Source organism: Atta colombica, unplaced genomic scaffold (genome assembly GCF_001594045.1).
Source record: "Atta colombica isolate Treedump-2 unplaced genomic scaffold, Acol1.0 scaffold242, whole genome shotgun sequence".
Classification (NCBI taxonomy): Eukaryota; Metazoa; Arthropoda; class Insecta; order Hymenoptera; family Formicidae; genus Atta; species Atta colombica.
The window spans coordinates 367,565-368,221 of NW_017259341.1; the positions used below are offsets into that span (position 1 = coordinate 367,565).

At 34.6% G+C, this 657-nt stretch overlaps 1 protein-coding gene across 1 annotated transcript in view; it reads left to right on the top strand.

Moving 5' to 3' along the window:
• Positions 1-657, top strand: part of LOC108688831 (division abnormally delayed protein) — a 53,588-nt gene that overhangs the window by 47,349 nt on the left and 5,582 nt on the right. The window contains exon 6 of the mRNA XM_018195295.1: positions 188-329. Coding sequence (XP_018050784.1) covers positions 188-329 — 142 coding nt within the window. The remainder of the gene's footprint in view (positions 1-187; positions 330-657) is intronic.

Genomic DNA, 657 nt, shown 5'->3' on the forward strand with positions numbered 1-657 from the left:
ACTTAAATCGCGTCGTAAATTTTACGTTTATGTTTCTGTTATAATATAATAAAGATTGTTGATATTTCAATCTCTTATCGTGTGATTTTCATTTAGCTCTTATTTACAAAATTATCTGCTTATCTGTATACAAATATTTCACGAAATTAATTCACTTTTATTACGGCGCGATTAAATTTTGTTTCAGATATACGAAAACTGTAGTGGATTCCAGTTTGAACGCTCAAAGATACAATCCTGAATTCACGATAACGATGTCGACGCCAGCCAGCTACTCCGGCAATACGAACACCAGCGCGCTCATTGACCAATTGAGGCACATTAATCAGGTGAGTACATGGAGTCGTAATTCGTCGCCGAGGTCTTAAGTGCGATTCCTCTCCCTCGGATTAAATCGTGCTGCAGTTTTCATTCGTTCGTTCAATTCAAACGCCGTGCAATGAACAACAGCGGTTGACTCTCGTCAGAATCTGCGATGATGGAAGCTTAGGAATAAAAGTCACGTTTTCCTCTTTCCAAGTTCTTTCCGAGATTTGAACCAAAATGATAAATTTCTTTCGCACATATGCAGGTTTGAATATCGAAAAAATGTAGATATAATTAATAATAATAATTAAATATGTTTATATATGTGATAATTATTATAATTTTATTTAT